At 40.6% G+C, this 18,281-nt stretch overlaps 1 protein-coding gene across 2 annotated transcripts; it reads right to left on the bottom strand.

The window, feature by feature from the left end:
* Positions 1 to 704: 704 nt before the first annotated feature.
* On the bottom strand, positions 705 to 14,019 carry LOC106562847 (coiled-coil-helix-coiled-coil-helix domain-containing protein 10, mitochondrial). 2 transcript variants are annotated; one of them, XM_014127891.2, is made up of 4 exons: positions 13,980 to 14,019; positions 5,171 to 5,390; positions 2,692 to 2,833; positions 705 to 959 (listed from the first exon to the last, which is right to left on the bottom strand). In XM_014127891.2, exons 1-4 carry the CDS (start codon positions 13,997 to 13,999, stop codon positions 940 to 942), a joined length of 402 nt encoding a protein of 133 aa, XP_013983366.1. In that variant the 5' UTR covers positions 14,000 to 14,019; the 3' UTR covers positions 705 to 939. The 2 variants fall into 2 exon arrangements, with proteins under 2 accessions (XP_013983366.1, XP_013983365.1); XM_014127890.2 differs by lacking the exon at positions 13,980 to 14,019 and adding an exon at positions 6,659 to 6,857.
* Positions 14,020 to 18,281: the final 4,262 nt, after the last annotated feature.

The following is an 18,281-nucleotide window of genomic DNA, read 5'->3' as shown; positions in this document are numbered from 1 at the left end:
AAAGTTAGTGTATAAGCTAATGATCCATCATGTATGACATTCCTGGGAGTGTGTAAAATGAAATGTTTTATTACCATATCATTTTTGTATGTTTTCTATAGTTATGTCCTTGAAAATGTATCAATTGACCAATTCGGCACATTTTGGCAGACTTTATACAAAATACTGTGCAGTATTGTAATGCTCCATTGGATGAATCTGCAACTTTACGCACACACTGCTGCCATCTAGTGGTAAAAATCTAAATGTCACCTAAACTGCAATATTGTATTATGGCCTTTCTCTTGCATTTCAAAGATAATATAAACATGTTTTTTTTCTTCATCTTTTACCAGATCTAATGTGTTATATTCTCCTACATTAATTTCACATTTCCACAAACTTCAAAGTGTTTCCATTCAAATGGTATCAAGAATATGCATATCCTTGCTTCAGGTCCATTTTAGGCACTAATGGAAAAAAAGGGTCAGATCATTAAGAGGTTAATTGACAATATAGTGAATATATTTTTTCTACACGAAAGAGTAAAGCAGAGCACACAAGATTCATTATGCATTTCTCTTCTATCAATATTCTCACATGTTTAATTTCTCTCGTCTGAAGCACTTCATTCCAAGGGTCATTTTAAGGATGGACAAGCAAACTATTTAACCATCCTTTAGGTTGTTAAACGTGACAGACAAAAAAAATGCTGAACAGAGGAATCCAGTAGAAAGTTAATAGCAGCTCTTTATTTCACAATCTCATATACATTACCAACATTTTTTTAAATCATACAGCATACATTTCGTGACATATCAACAGTGAACAAACATAATTCCTTTCTTGTTACAGTGGAGAATTGAATAGAGTTGATTTCATGACCGAGTGGCACATCTGTCTACGCTACGATGTGTTCATTTGAAAATGGTGTCTTGTTTTGACTCCTAACATCCTTGATCAAACCAGTGATGTAACACCTGCAGGAAAAACAACAAGACAAGGTCAATTGATTCATAAAATAACTATCTGCAAATCATATTCTAAAAACAGTTAGGGCTCGGAAAAGGATAAATACTAAAGAATATATACAAACGAAAAAACAAAGCATTACACTGAACAAAGCATGCACATCCATATATTGTGTGGTGTGTTGAAATATGCATAGCCAAGTCAAGTAAATGTGCATAACCAAGCCTAGCCTGATCTTCGAGATCTGATAAATATCCAAATGGCATTCCCAATAGCATAATAAAAATAGAACAAGAATGTAAATATCTTCTGGTTATACCACAGAATTCTAGATTTCTAGATTTAGATGCACTATTGTAAAGTGGTTGTTCCACTGGCTATCATAAGGTGAATGCACCAATTTGTAAGTCGCTCTGGATAAGAGCGTCTGCTAAATGACTTAAATGTAAATGTAAATGTAGATCACTCCCTTGAGCAGAAATTTTGTAGACATTCATGAGTTGTGTTCGAATACCCATACTAACATACTGTACACTTAATGAGTATATACACTACATACTATTAGTTCATTTTAGTATACTGTAAAGGAACAGTATGCTTTCAGTTGAGCGCACTAGCTCTTTGCCCGTCTACCGGAAGTTGATGCTGTTGCTATGCAACCTCTTGCTAGCATAACAAATGACTGGTTAGACATTTTAAGACATCGGGTGTGTTCTTAAATTCAATCTGGAGTGCCAGAGTGTGTTTGTAAATTCAGAGCGTTTCGCTCTCAGAGCGCACACTGGACGTTCAGGCCGAGGAGTAGGGTTGATTTGAGCGTTCTGACCTTACAACGGCAGACAAGCACCCAAGCTAACGTTGGCTAGCTTGCTAGCTACTTCCAGACACAAATGAGACCACTCTGACCATTTTACTTGCCCTAGCAGAGCTGGTTAGGCTGTTTTCATGTTATCCAGAGCATCGGTGACTGTAACTGCCGCTGGCAACAATTTAATTATGCTTTTTGACGACACTTACTGATACCGGCCATATTCAATGGGTATAAATCGGAGTAGATAGACAGAGCGTATTTACGAAAGCACCCGAATGTCCAGCTAAGCTAAGAATGACGGGAATAATCAAGTCAATAAACGTTGGGTGGTTCGTTAGATAGCCTATAGTTAATATCCTGGCAAGTTTGATGTATAAGTAGCTAGCTAACAACATACCGGTACATACTGCTGTAATGATACGCTATGTGGTTCGTAAGGACAGCGTAGCTAACAAAATGTCAGCCAATAACGTGTAAGGTAACTCATTTGAAAAGTCATTACTTTATTACATTGCTCAACATTTTCTTAACATGTGTCAATTAGTTAAAGGAATGAATTTGTATCCGCTCTCGTTGTACTTCGACTGCATATTTTCCACCATTTCCTTCAAATCTGTGAAAGATGTGAAGCCACGCCCATTTCCTGAAGAATTGCATTTTGGGCCCTAAAGTACAGAAATAGTGTCCTCTGCGTGTATACTTCATATTTTGGCGAATTTAGTACGACATCCAGGAACTTTTGGCATACTAACTATATCCATACTATGACCAATAAGCATACTATATACTCAATTCACGTCACAAATAGTATGGCTAGTATGAGTATTCGAACACAGTTATGGTCTATTTATTCTACATCACTAATTTAACCCAGTGTCCTGTGATACAATTGGGTGTTCATAACTACCAATCATTAATGAGTACCTTACCGTGTGAGCCTTTGCACTGTTTGAGCGCCTCAATGAAGCTCTCGCACAAGCTGAGGTCAGCCTGAGTGGTGGCGTAGTTCAGGAACTGTCGCACCTCAAACATGCATGGGCCCGGCTGGGAGGAGACAGGTCGAGCGGCCTCCTATAATGGCACAGACACACACACTTGTCAAAGATACTGTAGACATCTGCACTACTGTAAACAAGTATTGATTTGACTTCAGTGTGACAGTCATTATCTCCATGCTAGCTCAGATACATTATGCAACATTTCCACCTGTCCTTTATATCTTTGACATGACAAATCTAATTTTATGTCATATGCGCCAAATACAACAGGTGTCGACCTTACAGGGAAGTGTTCACTTACAAGCCCTTAACCAACAATGCAGTTAAGAAAAAAAGTGTTAAAGTATTTACTAAAATAAACTGAAGTAAAAAAATAAAGAAAAAAGAAAAAAACCTAATAATTAAGGAGCAACAATAAAATAACAATAGCGAGGCTATATACAGGGTATATACAGGGGGTACCGGTACAGAGTCAATGTGCGGGGGCACCAGTTAGTCGAGGTAATTGAGGTAATATGTACATCTAGGTAGAAGTAAAGTGACTATGCATGGCTAATAAACGGAGAGTAGCAGCAGCGTAATAATGGGGGTGGGGACAACGCAAATAGTCCGGGTAGCCATTTCATTAACTGTTCAGGAGTCTTATGGCTTGGGGTTAGAAGCTGTTTAGAAATCTTTTGGACCTAGACTTGGTGCTCCGGTACCGCTTTCCGTGCGGTAGCAGAGAGAACAGTCTATGAATAGGTTGGCTGGAGTCCTTTTTGGACTTTCCTCTGACACCGCCTGGTATAGAGGTCCTGGATGGCCGGAAGCTTGGCCCCAGTGATGGACTGGGTCGTACGCACTACCCTCTGTAGTGCCTTGTGTCAAGGAGGCCGAGCAGTTGCCATACCAGGCGGTGATGCAACCAGTCAGGATGCTCTCGATGGTGCAGCTGTAGAACTTTTTGAGGATCTGAGGACCCATGCCAAATCTTTTCAGTCTCCTGAGGGGGAATAGGCGTTGTCGTGCCCTCTTCGACTGTCTTGTTGTGTTTGGACCATGATAGTTTGTTGGTGATGTGGACACCAAGGAACTTGAAGCTCTCAACCTGCTCCACTACAACCCCGTTGATGAGAATGGGAGCGTTCTCAGCCCTCCTTTTTCTGTAGTCCACAATCATCTCCTTTGTCTTGATCACGTTGATGGAGAGGTTCATATCCTGGCATCACACATAAGGTAGTAACGGAGTGCAATTACTTGATAGAAGATTTCAAAGTTGCATAATGTTGCTTGTTTACTGACGAATGTCTGGTTTGGCCATTCCAAGTACCGTGCTGTATACTTTCATGGAAATTCAAGGCAAATTTAAATTATCGATACATTTCTGCATAATGCACCTTTTGAATTAGTTCTGCATAAATTTCATAGAACAGTATCGACAAGCTATCTTTTATGTTCCTTGTTTACTGCATCTAGGGCATTCCATTGCTATGGCTAGGTTACATGATGTTCTGCTTCCAATACCTCAATGGCAGGTTTACATGATATAATACTAAGTGATCAAATTCATCAACCATAATTGTATAAATACCAGAACTAATCTTGTTGGAGTAATGCCACTTTTCAGACATCCCATGGGCCAGACAATTCTTTAATAGTTTGCTTCATCCAAAACTCTTTCTAGCTGTTGTAATACTGTCAGCGCCAGATTAAATTGCCTCAGTCGTCATGTAGAGTCAATGTCTGACATCAAGGAGTATAATGTGACACTTCTTAGTGAGTGAATGGGTCGCTTGCATGGCCTCACTTAGCTGAAGGGAGGAGTTTGGGCTTTCTAGGACAGGTCTAGTTCCATTTTCAGAAAAGCTATCAAGAAATCAAACTGTGATATATCAACCTGCGACGTCACATCTGTAAATACCCCAAATCCCTGCCTCTGTGTTTTGGACACATAACAGAGAGAGTTATTTCTGTTTTTCAATGGCACAATACTAAGTGTCAAACAATGTTGTTAGGTCCAATTCTGTTTCCTAAAATGTACATTTGAAAGCTGAGAAGTCAAACCCCTTAGGGCAGTAGGTTATCTCTCCAGGGCTGCCAAAGTCAGAGACATCCTCTGCTGTCCAACGATCCACACCAATTTAGTACTGTCAGAACAACCTATCTTTGGCTGTTCTTTTCAGACAAGACACTCATTGTCAGGTGAATCGGATTTAGGTAGGATTTCAGGTAGGTTTTGCCAGTAGAACGGCCCAACATAAATTATTTCCTTCTTGTCCACTGTTCTGGTGAATGGAATAACCTATGGTGAAACTCTATCAATCCCTATCACCTGTCAATGTTCCTGAAGAAGAGGAAGCTATTTAGGAGTATTGGAAAATGGCCTATTTCCATTCACAGGCTCTCACTGGCCCCCTGCCCTGCTCACTTGGTATGTGCTGGCGGCAGGTTTGACAGATTCAGAGCTGCTGCCACCACTGAAGGCGCCTGTGAGGGCACTCTCCATGACGTGGCCCATGGCAAAGCCCACTGCAACCCCTGCTGCGGTGGTGGCCATCTGGGCCATGAGGCTGGGCCCTTGGGGCGCGGCAGGAGCGGCGAGGGCTGACGGGGGTGGAGCGGCCGGGGCATGATGGGCCGGGGATGAGCTGGAAATAGAAGAGAGCACACAATGAAGAGAACATGGCCTCTAAAATGGAACATCAACATACCTAAGGGGGAGGGGGGTCAGACTGATGTAACATCATAATTTTGCTCTGACATCACTTGCACTGATTACAATTGTTATTTTGTTGAATCAGACAGCCTTGCATTACCTGATACATTACATTATCTACATCAGGGGTTCCCAAACTTTTTCACCCGGGGCCTCCCTTCAGCATCGGGGAACATCCTGCACCCCCCTCCCCCTCCCCCGTGCGCGCATACCATGTCTATTTCTATGGGAAAAGCACTGTTCATGACACAAACTGTTCACACCCCTCTTGTTGGTGGAGAAATGTATTGCAGGTTTAAAGCTTATTTCCTGAAATTCTACACATTTTGTCATGGGGTGCGAAGAAAATGTTGCACTTTTAAAGCAAATTTTCTTGCAATTCTATACATTTTGCGATGTCTAATGTGTATTCATATGATATGAGTGACAAAAATTATAACAATATCTATGGGCTAAAAAAACAAAAATGTTTAGCTGACATGGGCTAGTTGATCTGAACATTTCTGACAAGTTATAAATAGCTCTAAGGTATGCAATGACTAACATGACAAAAAGAACTGATGATGCACTACCCAATTTACAAATTGCACCTTGCGCATTCTACTATTACAACTTTCAAGAGTAAGTTTAAAGCCTGGGAACCACTGATCTACATGATCATCACCAGACTCTTCATCAACCATCTCCCTGACCACCTTCCTCTGATCAAGCCATGAATTGTCCCTCTCCATCTTCGGAGGATGCATGCATTCAAAGATTTGGCCTCTATTGGTTAGTAAACAGCTGATCTCTAATCTTATACCTCCACATAGATTATTATCACCAAGAACAAATATGTGCAGGAAAACAGTCTGAATGACAATAAGAAACAGCAATTATTTAAAATTGATGGCATAATTTGTTTGGTTTATGCAAACTTTTCTAGCAAATGCTGACCTTCTACCCACTGCCCTTGGGGCCAAGAACTGAAAAATGACCCACAAATCTAGCTAAGGACTTTTGTGATGCAGACAACTATTAAGAAAAGTGTCAGTCATATGGCAGTAGTTTTAGGGCTGTGTTTCTAAAACAGCTGTGTGTCATTCAATTACAGTTATGCATATGGACACTATAACCAGTTAACTGCTAAGCAAACGAGGCTGTTAACATTTTAATAAATCGGCATCTGACCAAGTTGCATAATCGTTCAAAACACATTACCTGGTTGGTGCCGAAGAAGGACTGGCACTGCGACTTCCTCTAGCCATTTTTTATGCAGATAATATGTTCTTTACAACTTCAAACTGTTTCTGCCAGGATAGTCTTATCTTCTTCTGAAGCCTCTTGTAACGCAATTAGATCGTATGACAGCATGCACACGTGCCAATGACTTTGTGTGGATGCGCAATCATACCGGTAAATTCTCACTCATGAGTAGAGGCGATTACCAATTTACTGAAGTTCAGTACGTTTTTTATCACATAACAAACAAAATATGTAGTTTGTTCATTCTAAAACTCTGACAACAGTTTTAGAGAACGGTAAACAGATTATGAAAATGTTCTACTAGACATTTCTCTGACTATACGATGGCAAGCATGACAATCTTTCAGTGACGTTCCAGTGTCCCCAAATATCTGTTGGACTGCCAATGGTGAACATCTTATGCCGTAACAAACAGGGTATCTTGCTACATGTAACATTTCAGTCAGATAAATTGTAGAAAAATATGACAATCTTCTACCAATATCTATTGGTCCCTCGCTGATGTATTGCATTTGGCCACTTGATAGCGCTGAAAGTCCATCAGAAAATAAGTCAACCCTCAGCAATTTATCGAACTATGATTAGAATGAAGATTACATTTCAAAGTTCTTCTGTTATATAATAACTCCCATCAGTTGTTAATTATCATTTATTGTTATATAGACAACTAATTAACTAAACAATTAAACAAATCTGTGAGTTCTGTAAAACCTTAATTGAAAGGAATGTCATCATCATGCAGAGGCAGTCGAGTCAACAATCTGCATGTGGTGGCAAGAATACTTCAACTGCACAACTTTAGTATGTCTTGACATGTTCCCCAACTTTGGCGACTACTAAATATGTTTTTTACTTTCAGAATTACTGACTAAAACGTATACAAAAGTACTGGAGAACTTGTCTTGTTTAAAGAAACCCATAATGAACGTGATGTTTATGTGCTGTACTGCATTCCCCCACATGAAAAAATACTACAGTTTACTATAGAATACTACAGTACTTACAATAGAATTCTATAGTGACATTTTGTATAATGTAGAATACTATACTACACACTGTAGTATCCCTCGATCATGTGTAGTACTTACTATATAATTTTGTAGTTTAATGTAGAATACTACCTTATTATCCTCAAAAAAACTTTTTTAACTATAAGAAATACTACAGTATTTAATTTGCATATACCTCCCCTCCCCCATATCACAATATTTGCCACCATTAAGTGAGAAACCTACAGGTAACTGCCAAAATAAAGGAAAGACCAACATAACTGGCAGCTTCATGAAATAGTACCCGCAAAACACCAGTCTCAACGTCAACAGTGAAGAGGTGACTCTGGGATGCTAGCCTTCTAGGCAGAGTTGCAAAGAAAAAGCCATATTTCAGACTGGCCAATAAAAATAAAAGATTAAGATGGGCAAAAGAACACAGACACTGGACAGAGGAACTCTGCCTAGAAGGCCAGCATCTCGGAGTCGCCTCTTCACTGTTGACGTTGAGACTGGTGTTTTGCGGGTACTATTTAATGACGTCCCGCTAGCGGGACAACTTCCGGTGAAACTGGAGGGCGCGCAATTCAAATAAATAATCATACAAATGATGGATATTAAACATTTAGGTACATACAAGTGTCTTATGTTGGTTGAAAGCTTAAATTCTTGTTAATCTAACTGCACTGTCCGATTTACAGTTGCCATTACAGCGAAAGCATGCCATGTGATTGTTTGAGGACGGCGCCCCACATCACAATATTTTTCCATCGGCACAGGTTTCATAAATTCACAAATAGCGATTCACTTACTTTTTGAAAATCTTCCTCTGATTTGTTATCCAAAGGGTCCCAGCTATAACATGTAGTGTCGTTTTGTTAGATAAAATCCTTCTTTATATCCCCAAAAGTCCATTTAGATGGTGCCATCGATTTCAGTAATCCACTCGTTCAACATGCAGAGAAAGGAATCCGAAAATCTACCGCTAAACTTTGTTTAAACAAGTCAAAATACATTTCTATCTACTCCTCAGATACCCTAAATTGTATTCAAACTATAATATTTCTTACGGAAAGAAGTATGTTCAATAGGAAACCGATTTTAGCAGGTGCGTCTTGTCTTCATCACACGCCCAAACACGAATTTCCAAGACTGTGTCCTTGTACTAAAACTCATATTCCTTATTTGTTTTGGAAGTTACAAGCCTGAAACCTTAAACATAGACTGCTGACACCCTGTGGAAGCAATAGGAATTGCATGCTGGGAGCTAGAATTCAGAATGCCCCTATACTTTCCATTGTAAGAGCACGCTCTCTCTCAAAAAAAGATTCTGGTTGGTTTTTCTTTGGATTTTCTCCTACCATATCTATTGAGTTTTAGTCTCCTACATTATTTTAACATTTCTACAAACGTCAAAGTGTTTTCTTTCCAATGGTACCAATTATATGCATATCCTGGCTTCAGGGCCTGAGCAACAGGCAGTTTACTTTGGGCACGTCAGTCAGGTGGAAATGGAGAAATTGTTTTGCGGGTACTATTTAATGAAGCTGCCAGTTATGTTGGTCTTTCCTTTATTTTGGCAGTTACCTGTAGGTTTCTCACTTAATGGTGGCACAAATTGTGATATGGGGGGAGGGGAGATATATGCAAATTAAATACTGTAGTATTTATTATAGTTAAAAAGTGTTGTGTTTAATCAGAACAACAATTTTCAGCTGTGCAAACATAATTGCAAAAGGGTTTTCTAATGATAAATTAGCCTTTTAAAATGATAAATTTAGGATTAGCTAAAACAACGTGCCATTGGAACACAGGAGTGATGGTTGCTGATAATGGGCCTCTGTACCCCTATGTAGATATTCCATTAAAAATCAGACGTTTCCAGCTACAATAGTCATTTACAACATTAACAATATCTGCACTGTATTTCTGATCAATTTGATGTTATTTTGATGGACAAAAAATGTGCTTTCCTTTCAAAAACAAGGAGATTTCTAAGTGACCCCAAACTTTTGAACGGTAGTGTACTCATATAGAAACTGGGTGGTTCCAGCCCTGAATGCTGATTGGCTGACAGCCGTGGTATATGAGACCGCATACCATGGGTATGACAAAACAGAGAGATCCTTGATGAAAACCTACTCCAGAGCTCTCCGGACCTCAGACTCGGGGCGAAGGTTCACCTTCCAACAGGACAACGACCCTAAGCACACAGCCAAGACAACGCAGGAGTGGTTTCGGAACAAATCTCTGAATGTCCTTGAGGGGCCCAGCCATAGCCCGGACTTGAACCCTATCGAACACCTCTGGAGAGACCTGAAAATAGCTATGCAGCGACGCACCCCATCCAACCTGACAGAGCTTGAGAGGATCTGCAGAGAAGAATGGGAGAAACTCCCCAAATACAGGTGTGCTAAGCATGTAGCGTCATACCCAAGAAGACTCGAGGCTGTATTCGCTGCCGAAGGTGCTTCAACAAAGTACTGAGTAAAGGGTCTGAATCCTTATGTAAATGTGATTTAGAATTGTTTTATTATGGATTAGCAAAAATGTCTATAAACCTGTTTTCACTTTGTCATTATAGGATATTACGTGAAAATTGATGAGGATTTAAACCATTTTAGAATAAGGCTGTAATGTAACAAAATGTGGAAAAGGTCAACGGGTCTGAATACTTTCCGAATGCACTGTAGGGACAGTACCAAAACAAATTATATATTGATTCTGTGTCTTCGCAGCAAAATCTGCAGAGCTGGGATGGTTATATCCCACAAATTTATAGCATTCTACTGGTTGCAAGAATTTTGTATAATCATTTAAATGATTATAACATTTTGAATCCGGCATCTACAGTGGGGGAAAAAAGTATTTGATCCCCTGCTGATTTTGTATGTTTGCCCACTTACAAAGAAATGATCAGTCTATAATTTTAAGGGTAGGTTTATATGAAGAGTGAGAGACAGAATAACAACAAAAAAATCCAGAGAAACGCATGTCAAAAATGTTATAAAATGATTTACATTTTAATGAGGGAAATAAGTATTTGACCCCTCTGCAAAACATGACTTAGTACTTGGTGGCAAAACCCTTGTTGGCAATCACAGAGGTCAGACATTTCTTGTAGTTGGCCACCAGGTTTGCACACATCTCAGGAGGGATTTTGTCCCACTCCTCTTTGCAGATCTTCTCCAAGTCATTAATTAAGGTTTCAAGGCTGACGTTTGGCAACTCGAACCTTCAGCTCCCTCCACAGATTTTCTATGGGATTAAGGTCTGGAGACTGGCTACGCCACTCCAGGACCTTAATGTGCTTCTTCTTGAGCCACTCCTTTGTTGCCTTGGCCGTGTGTTTTGGGTCATTGTCATGCTGGAATACCCATCCACGACCCATTTTCAATGCCCTGGCTGAGGGATGTAGGTTCTCACCCAAGATATGACAGTACATGGCCCCGTCAAATGATGCGGTGAAGTTGTCCTGTCCCCTTAGCAGAAAAACACCCCCAAAGTATAATGTTTCCACCTCCATGTTTGACGGTGGAGATGGTGTTCTTGGGGTCATAGGCAGCATTCCTCCTCCTCCAAACACGGCGAGTTGAGTTGATGCCAAAGAGCTCCATTTTGGTCTCATTTGACCACAACAATTTCACCAGTTGTCCCCTGAATCATTCAGATGTTCATTGGCAAACTTCAGACGTGCATGTATATGTATTCTTGAGCAGGGGGACCTTGCGGGCGCTGCAGGATTTCAGTCCTTCACGGTGTAGTGTGTTACCAATTGTTTTCTTGGTGACTATGGTCCCAGCTGCCTTGAGATCATTGACAAGATCCTTCCGTGTAGTTCTGGGCTGATTCCTCACCGTTCTCATAATCATTGCAACTCCACGAGGTGAAATCTTGCATGGAGCCCCAGGCCGAGGGATATTGACAGTTCTTTTGTGTTTCTTTCATTTGCGAATAATCGCACCAAATGTTGTCACCTTCTCACCAAGCTGCTTGGCGATGGTCTTGTAGCCCATTCCAGCCTTGTGTAGGTCTACAACTATCCTTGGAGAGCTCTTTGGTCTTGGCCATGGTGGAGAGTTTGGAATCTGATTGATTGATTGCTTCTGTGGGCAGGTGTCTTTTATACAGGTAACAAGCTGCGGTTAGGAGCACTCCCTTTAAGAGTGTGCTCCTGATCTCAGCTCATTACCTGTATAAAATACACCTGGGAGCCAGAAATCTTTATGATTGAGAGGGGGTCAAATACTTATTTCCCTCATTAAAATGCAAATAAATGTATAACATATTTAACATGCGTTTTTCTGGATATTTTTGTTGTTATTCTGTCTCTCGCTGTTCAAATAAACCTACCATTAAAAATCAGCAGGGGATCAAATACATTTACATTTTAGTCATTTAGCAGACGCTCTTATCCAGAGCGACTTACAGTAGTGAATGCATACATTTCATACAATTTCATACATTTTTTTTCTGTGCTGGCCCCCCGTGGGAAACAAACCCACAACCCTGGCGTTGCAAACACCATGCTCTACCAACTGAGCTACACTATATGGCACGGCTGTCAATTGTTTCGTCCTTAAATTAAACTGGTATATGCAGGGCCGCCAAACAAGTTCCTTACTTTTCCCCCTTCCACTTGCCTCTTCCATTTTTGCGGTAATACTGCAATTAGTTGATTGTAACTTTGGGAGAGCAGATATTTCCATATATTTTTGTTAGCTGCATGTGTGAGAACTCCACCAGTCCTATTTATGATATAATTTACAAAGATTATACCTTTTTAAAATAATTTTTATAGAAAATGTTTTTTGTTTTTTTATCAATTAGTATATTTCAGTTTAACCACAATATTTGTTGTATTATTTGTTCTGTCTTTTCTGGTGAATTAAATTGAAATTGCAACCAACTTTCTTGTTTTAAAAATTATACACCTACCCATCCACCCCGACAAACCATCATCCTTTTGATTTTGCCTTAAGTAACCTTCTGTCTTAAGTAATCATAACAAACGTAACATATCATACTCATTTGATTGTCCCAGATTTACATTTACTATGTTATGTTTAGTCTATGAGACCAGGCTGTAGAGTTTGATAGGTTGGAGACCTGTTATTAATAACATGTTTATTACCCTTGATTTATAGATTACTTTGATGGAGATTTGTTTTTATAACTCAAGATGTTTACTTGCAAAGATACTTTTTCCAGTTTTTAGGGTAGCCTATTAAATGTCCAATGCAGCCATTTTTATCTCAATATTAAATCATTTCGGTGTAACAATGAAGTACAGTACCTTACTGTGATTGAAAACCATTAAAATGGACAAAAATAAACAAAATGTATTTTTAGCAAAGCACATATTCACAAGCAAGAACTTTGCTAGGGCTGTTTGAGAGTGGTCTGAGTCGGGAGGGGGAAACTGAAAACTAGTTGTTATTGGTAGAGAGGTATGGGACCCTCTTTCTTATTGGTCTATGAACTGCTTGGTGATGTCACCAAGCAGGCTAAAACTCCATCCCTCCAAAACAGGCAGAAATTTCAGGTAGTCTTTTCAAATAGCTCTTAAGGTCCTGGAGTGGCCTAGCCAGTCTCCAGACCTTAATCCCATAGAAAATCTGTGGAGGGAGCTGAAGGTTCGAGTTGCCAAACGTCAGCCTCGAAACCTTAAGGACTTGGAGAAGATCTGCAAAGAGGAGTGGGACAAAATCCCTCCTGAGATGTGTGCAAACCTGGTGGCCAACTACAAGAAACGTCTGACCTCTGGGATTGCCAACAAGGGTTTTGCCACCAAGTACTAAGTCATGTTTTGCAGAGGGGTCAAATACTTATTTCCCTCATTAAAATGCAAATCATTTTATAACATTTTTGACATGCGGTTTTCTGGATTTTTTTGTTGTTATTCTGTCTCTCACTGTTCAAATAAACCTACCATTAAAATTATAGACTGATAATTTCTTTGTCAGTGGGCAAACGTACAAAATCAGCAGGGGATCAAATACTTTTTTCTCTCACTGTACTTACACAGTGTTGGAAAGGGATCACGGCAGTGATTGAATGAGGGTATGAGGCATGAGTTGAGGTGTTCAGAGGCTTGACCAGTGCAGGACAGGATTTTACTGGGAAGACAACAACAAAAAATAACACAAGACACTACACAGTTAGACCAAAGAGCTAAGAATGAGTTAGTCCAAGCAAGGAGTAAAATCTTTGATGTGTAATAATGTGATTGTGTATGTGATTGACTCTACATACAGTAATGAGAGAAAATTGATCGGGGTACTCACAGTGCTTGGAAGAGAAACATTCAATGTGCCAGTGGATGAGCGGGCACATGAGACGCCATGGCTTCAGTTCATGTCAGGAGAAAGTTGACAATGGTAGTGGAGTGGAGTAGTCACCACCTCTTAATCAGGGAACATGAGGGGACTTAGCTGTAAATACAAATAGCAGATGGGGGGGGGTAGTGAACCTGTTCAAACTGCAGCTACCTTATATTTGTTCATATCATTTATATTTAGACTACATTAGGAGGGGGATTTCCTCTACCCAGACACATAGACAACAACTGATAGACAATAGAACTCACAGGGCTGAGCTTGCTTTATGCATGTTTGCATCATGCAGGCCTATGCAACTGTAGGCCTTATGAAAAAACATGACTCACATTTGCCATCACAATGACTCACATCTGCCATTTAATAACTCACATCTGCCATGTCGATTGATTCATTCCAGGTAATACATTTGGATTAAAAACGTATAGGCAGCCTAGCCAGCCCAATGTTGAATATAATCAAAATTTGACCTGAACTTTCTCCTGACACACAAATGGACTATAAATACATAACGTTACCAATTAGTTTACCCTGACCTGATGGACAGGGCACATAGACTGTATGCAGCGGCTCTTATTAGTAGCCTACAGTTGATCAGATGGAAAAATAGACTTGTTTTCATCCCATACAGCATGTCAGATTTCTAATGTTCAGGTGTAGCCTGGGCTGCTGCAACATTTATGTGATGACTTTTTGCTTGTGTCTGTCCGGAGTGATTATGTGTTATCATCTTTGCTAAATAAACACCGGAGGAAAGTGCAAAGCCTACTTGAGCGCACGCGAAAAAAATGTGCTGCGTCAACCTCTCTTTAATCTAACTTTTAATGGATGATGCATGGAAGCTATCAAATCATTTGGAATTGTTTTTGACATCCCAGAAAAGATGTTCAGCATGTAAAGAATCTTAACGTGCAATTACAGGCGGCTTGCTGATAGGCTCCCTGTTAACCAGCTATACATTTGATACCAGTTGGTATTGAACGCCCTCACCTTTTCATCCTTCTTCATGAAACTGATCTCAGGCAGATGTCGACCCTCGCTTTTAATTCACACATTTCCGTGTACCCCCCTAGCAAGATGGCGCCGACAGAGATGGTCGCCTCTCTTCGAGTTCTTAGGAAACTACGCAGTGTTTTTTTTATGTATTATTTTTTATATTGTTAGCCCAGAAAATCGTAACTTCTTATAGGCAGGTGGGACGGTAGCCAACATCCGGTGAAATTTCAGAGCGCGAAATTCAAACTACAGAATCTATATATTTAACTTTCATAAAATCACAAGTGTAATACATCAAAATAAAGCTTAACTTCTTGGTAATCCAGCCGCTATGTGTCAGATTTCAAAAAGGCTTTGCGGCGAAAGCACACCATGCGATTATCTGAGGACAGCGCCCCGCATACAAAACCATGAAAAACATATTTCAACCAGGCAGGTGCGACACGAAAGTCAGAAATTGCGATATAATAAATGCCTTACCTTTGATGATCTTCTTCTGTTGGCACTCCAAAAGGTCCCAGTTACATCACAAATGGTCCTTTTGTTCGATAATGTCCTTCTTTATATCCATAAAAACTCAGTTTAGCTGGTGCGCTTCAGTCAATAATCCACCCAGTTTCCCTCCATCAAAATGCATACAAAATGAATCCCAAACGTTATTAATAAACTTTTCCAAACAAGTCAAACAACGTTTATAATCAAACCTTAGGTACCCTAATACGTAAATAAACGATCAAATTTAAGACGGAGAATCGTTATTGTCTTTACCGGAGGAAAATACCAAAGAATGCGCTCTCATTCACACGCTTGGAAACACTACAACCAAAATGGGAGCCACCTAGAAAAACTACAATTTCTGGCTCATTTTTCCAAAAACCAGACTGAAGCTCTTTCTAAAGACCGTTGACATCTAGTGAAAGCCCTAGGAACTGCAATCTGGGAGGACTTCGCCTTATAATAAAAGTGACAGCCATGAAAATAGTGGTAGGCTGAACATTATTCTTTTTTGGGATGGTTTGTCCTCGGGGTTTCGCTTGCCATATCAGTTCTGTTATACTCACAGACATTATTCTAACAGTTTTAGAAACTTTAGAGTGTTTTCTATCCAAATCGACCATTATATGCATATCCTAGCTTGTGGGCCTGAGTAACAGGCAGTTTACTTTGGGCACGATTTTCATCCGGACATGAAAATACTGCCCCCTACCCAAGAGAGGTTAAGTGTTATTACATACAGCCAGGAAGAACTATTGGATATAAGAGCGACGTCAAGTTACCAACATTACGACCAGGAATACGACTTTCCCGAAGTGGATCCTTTGTTCGGACCACCACCCAGGACATTGGATCTAATCCCAGAGGCCGACCCAAAACAACAAGGTTGGCAAAATTAGGGCAAGGGTTGCCTTCCAGAGAGACATTGTAACATTCTCTGTTTCACGGAAACATGGCTCTCTCGGGATATGTTGACGGAATCGGTACAGCCACCGGGTTTCTTCATGCGTCGCGCTGACAGAAATAATCATCTCTATGGGAAAAAGAAGGGAGGGGTGTGTGCTTCATGATTAATGACTCATGGTGTAATCATAACAACATACAGTAACTCAAGTCCTTTTGTTCACCTGACCTAGAATTCCTTACAATCAAATGCCGACCATATTATCTCCCAAGAGAATTCTTGTTGGTTATTGTCACAGCCGTGTATAGCCCCCCTCAAGCAGATACCACGACGGCCCTCAAGGAACTTCACTGGACTCTATGTAAACTGGAAACCATATATCCTGAGGCTGCATTTACTGTAGCTGGGGTTTATAACAATGCAAATCTGAGAACAAGGCTACCTAAATTCTATCAGCATATTGATTGTAGCACTTGCGCGTGTGACAATAATGCTAGTGCGAACTCGGACCCAGGCGCAGAGAAACACAGCAGGCAGGGGTAAGGGTAAATCCAGAACATTTACTCAGGTCTTCACAGAAAATAAAAAACAAAGCAATAGCACACGAGCACACTAATCAAAACATGAGACCTAAGCAAAGATCCCTGCCCACAGAGGAACCTAAATAGCCAGGCAACAGGTGAACCGAAAGGGCAATCCACCACAGATGAAACCAATAATAACAATCAGGGTAACCTGGACACTAGAAACAAAGTAAGGGTGCCCTCCAGCGGTAACCTAAGGGAGCACACAGAAACTGCTATCGTGCGGGCAATACACTGGATCACTGCTACTCTAACTTCCGCGATGTATACAAGGCTCTCCCCCGCCCTCCCTTCGGCAAATCTGACCACGACTCCATTTTTCTTCTACCGTCCTATAGGCAGAAAGTACCCGTGACACGAACCATTCAACGCTGGTCTGACCAATCGGAATCCACGCTTCAAGATTGTTTTGATCACTCAGACTGGGAAATGTTCTGGGCAGCCTCAGAGAATAACATTGATTTATACACTGATTCGGTGAGTGAGTTTATAATGAAGTGCATTGGAGATGTACCCACTGTGACTATTAAAACATACCGTGGATAGATGGCGGCATTCGCGCAAAACTGAAAGTCTCATTTAACCAAGGAAAGATGACTGGAAATATGGCCGGATATAAACAGTGTAGTTATTCCCTCCGCAATTCAATCAAACAGGCGAAATGTCGGTATAGGGACAAAGTGGAGTCGCAATTCAACAGCTCAGACATGAGAGGTATGTGGCAGGGTCTACAGGTAATTACGGACTACAAAAAGAAAACCAGCCACGTCACGGACACTGACTTCTTGCTTCTAGACAAACTAAACACATTCTTTGCCCACTTTGAGGATAATACAGTGCCACCGACATGAGCATGCGCAGACCAGCTGGCTGGTGTGTTTACGGACATATTCAATCGCTCCCTTTCCCAGTCTGCTGTCCCCACATACTTCAAGATGGCCACCATTGTTCCTGTATCAAAGCAGGCAAAGATAACTGAACTACATGACTATCACCCCGTAACACTCACTTCTGTCGTCATAAAGTGCTTTGAGAGACTAGTCAACGATCATATCACCTCAACCTTACCTACCACCCTAGACCCACTTCAGTTTGTATACCGCCCAAACACTGCCCTATCCCATCTGGACAAGAGGAATACTTATGTAAGAATGCTGTTTATTGACTATAGCTCATCATTCAACACCATAGTACCCTCCAAGCTCATCATTAAGCTTGAGGCCCTGGGTCTCAACCCCGCCCTGGGTAATTGGGTCCTGGACTTTCTGACGG

The sequence above is a fragment of the Salmo salar genome, chromosome ssa11, assembly GCF_905237065.1.
Source record: "Salmo salar chromosome ssa11, Ssal_v3.1, whole genome shotgun sequence".
Classification (NCBI taxonomy): Eukaryota; Metazoa; Chordata; class Actinopteri; order Salmoniformes; family Salmonidae; genus Salmo; species Salmo salar.
This window is presented reverse-complemented; position numbering and strand designations above follow the sequence as displayed.